The sequence below is a fragment of the Bison bison genome, unplaced genomic scaffold (genome assembly GCF_000754665.1).
Source record: "Bison bison bison isolate TAMUID 2011002044 unplaced genomic scaffold, Bison_UMD1.0 scf7180017864155, whole genome shotgun sequence".
Classification (NCBI taxonomy): domain Eukaryota; kingdom Metazoa; phylum Chordata; class Mammalia; order Artiodactyla; family Bovidae; genus Bison; species Bison bison.
In genome coordinates, this window is record NW_011494727.1 from 3,317,676 (window position 1) to 3,320,574 (window position 2,899).

The 2,899-nt window shown below is 46.2% G+C and overlaps 1 protein-coding gene across 1 annotated transcript in view; it reads left to right on the forward strand.

Moving 5' to 3' along the window:
• The window catches only part of WHAMM (WAS protein homolog associated with actin, golgi membranes and microtubules), an 18,066-nt gene extending 15,749 nt beyond the window's left edge, over nucleotides 1–2,317 (forward strand). Inside the window, 1 exon segment of the mRNA XM_010841141.1 lies at nucleotides 1,536–2,317. Coding sequence (XP_010839443.1) covers nucleotides 1,536–1,837 — 302 coding nt within the window. The 3' untranslated portion in view covers nucleotides 1,838–2,317.
• Nucleotides 2,318–2,899: the final 582 nt, after the last annotated feature.

The following is a 2,899-nucleotide window of genomic DNA, read 5'->3' on the forward strand; positions in this document are numbered from 1 at the left end:
AATACAAGGGGACTATGATAGATGATGGGAATTATATAACAGTTCCAACTGTGGTTCTGGTTAATGTGTATTCTGGTCATTGTGAGTTTAAGGTTTCACTGTACCTAGAACCAGGTACAAATGAAAACATCTACACTACTAAGTGGAGACCAGATGGCCCATTTCCATGGGCTTTGCTGCAACACTGTGGTAAATGAAAGTGAGAGCTCACGGGCCTGGACAAGAAATAGGACACGGCAGGTCTTTGTGGGGGTGCCTCGTTCCCGACCGGGGATTCCCTGGTGGCTCAGCGGTAAAGAATCTGTCTGCAATGTGGGAGACCTGGGTTCAATCCCTGGGTCAGGAAGGTCCCCTGGAGGAGGAAATGGCAGCCCACTCCAGTATCTTGCCTGGGAAGTTCTGTGGACTGTGGGCTGCAGTCCATGGAGTTGCAGAGTCAGATACGACTTACCTGCTGAGCACATGTGCACACGTTGTTTCCTGACCTGACTCGTAACACACCCACTGCCTCACTGCACTAAAAGCATAAGAAAGTGTGAGTTAACACCATAAAATGCCCTCGATGGTGCAAGTCTATCTTATGACTCCTAGAAGGGAAGTGGAACAAGTTATAGGTTAAGGTCCAAGGTGTTTTGTTAGCCATGGCATAGCTTTTCAGTTCTGAACTAGAAATGACCTTTAAGTCTCACATGGAAGATCCCTAAATTAGTGGCCACAGTCACACCCTTCCAGCAGGTGGTAAAAGATTTTACCCACCACAGGGGGCTCAAGGTGCCAAGAGTGAAAAATAGCTTCTCCTCACCAAGGCTTTGAAACTCTGATCTAATTTGTGTTTTGACAGCATTTCACACCCTTGAAAGTAGAGAGCACATTAAGTTACCTCAGGATAATGTAGGTGGAATTAAAACACTATATACAGACATGCCAGAACCACCTGCTCTGGGTTCACCGATTCAGGTTTTCCTTTAAGCCTTTTTGTGTGTGAAAACCCGCTCACTTCAGTGTCACAGAACAAGTAATCACTGACTAATATTCAAGACTGAAGTTGGAGAATTACGGCGGGGTACAGTCAAAAGATTTTAAGTGGGAAAGGAAATGGAGGAGATAGAATGTCGGAGCTATCGATGCACACTGGGTCGGACTAAAACACCCAGCTGTTCATAACTATCTTCAGAGACACCTGAAAAGGTGATAACACCTGTGTCTTCAGAAACAGCCGTGCTAACCAGGAGGTATGGTGACTTTCAACTATGCCTGGGAGTTGCTATGGATTTGAAGAAGTGGTGGAAGATCAGTGGTTAAGGTAAAATATTACGATGAGACTATCCTGGATTCAAACAGGGAGCCGACACTAGCAGATAGCAGATATCCTAGAGATGCTCAGAGCATTTGTCTAATGGGATGATGACCATTTGTTTAAATCATGGCTTAACTGATGGGTGACTTGACACCTTTAACAAGTACAAAATTGTCTTGGCACTTTGGGGAGAAAGAGTATGATTCCTTGACTCCTTGCTCTGTTTACTCAATTTCAGGGTCGATGGACGAAGTGCTGGCCTCCCTAAGGCATGGCAGGGCCCCTCCCCAGAAGGTGCAGGCGCCTGCGTTGCCCACTCCCCGAGCCTCAGTCAACGAGCACATTCTGGCTGCCATAAGGCAGGGGGTCAAACTGAAGAAGGTCCACCCTGCCCCTGGCCCGAGCCCCAGCAGTAAACCCACCAGCGACCTGGAGAAGAGCATCAAGGCAGCACTGCAGAGAATCAAGAGGGTGTCTGCTGACTCGGAGGAAGAGGGGGAGGAAGGCGATGAACAGGGCCCCCACGAGTGGGATCATTAGGCTCCTCTCCAAGGGCCCAAGGCCTGTTCTGATACAGCGTGTGATGGGGCACTGGTAGACAGGCTGCACAACACCCCAGAAGATCAGCTAGGGCATGGTGTATGATGCTGCAGCTTTATTTAACGCTGCGGCTCTTCAAGTCAGGGAAGGAAGGAGACATGTGGTGCCTCTTGCACATCTGAGAACCCATGATGAGCACTGGTGGCATGAGAAACAGTAATCACTGTTCACCACAGATAACCTAGAATCATTCCCTTATTCTGAAAAAAGTTTACACTGCTACTGTAGAAAGCACTGCTGACCAAGCGTGTGCAGTGGTTTGCTGGGATTGAAAGGTTTGAATGTGGACATTATTTTAACAATAATCAGAGTAAATTGCTTATAAGTAAGACTTATTTTAAATATTTTAAATGAAATGTATTTCATGTATCAAGCACAATATAAACTCATAATAAAGAACTATTTATAATGCCTCTGTCACTCATGAAGAAATGAAACTGAGTATCTTAACACAGCCATTCCTGCTTTGGCTGGGTTTAGCTGAAATCTTATTAAAAACATTGAATGTTTTTTTAAGCAAATACTAAGGGTGGGGAATAGTGTCATTCTCCTCAGGCACTCATGCTGGAATCTTTTCTCCTTCTTGCTTTGTGTTAAAATTAGCAAAGGAGTGGGACTTTCCTGATGGTCTAGTGGCTAAGACTCGCTGCTCCCAATTCAGGTGACCCGGGATTCTGTCCCTGGTCAGGGAACTAGATCCCACATGCCACAACTAAGAGTTTGCATGCTGTAACTAAAGATCCTGCATGCTGCAACTAAGACCCAGTGAAGCCAAATAAATAAAAATAGGAAAGGGGAAGAGACCAATACAAGGCAGTCCACTCTTTTCTCTAACCTCATTGCGTCACTCTCGCCATGGCAACCCTGGGTTTTCTCAGAACAAGATGAATTGACCCTCCTTGGTTTCCACAGAGTTCTTACAGACCCAAACTGTTCCTACCTACAGCTGCTTTGCTGACTGATGGGCCTCAGGCGGTACAGCTGGGAGAGGCTTGGGTGATT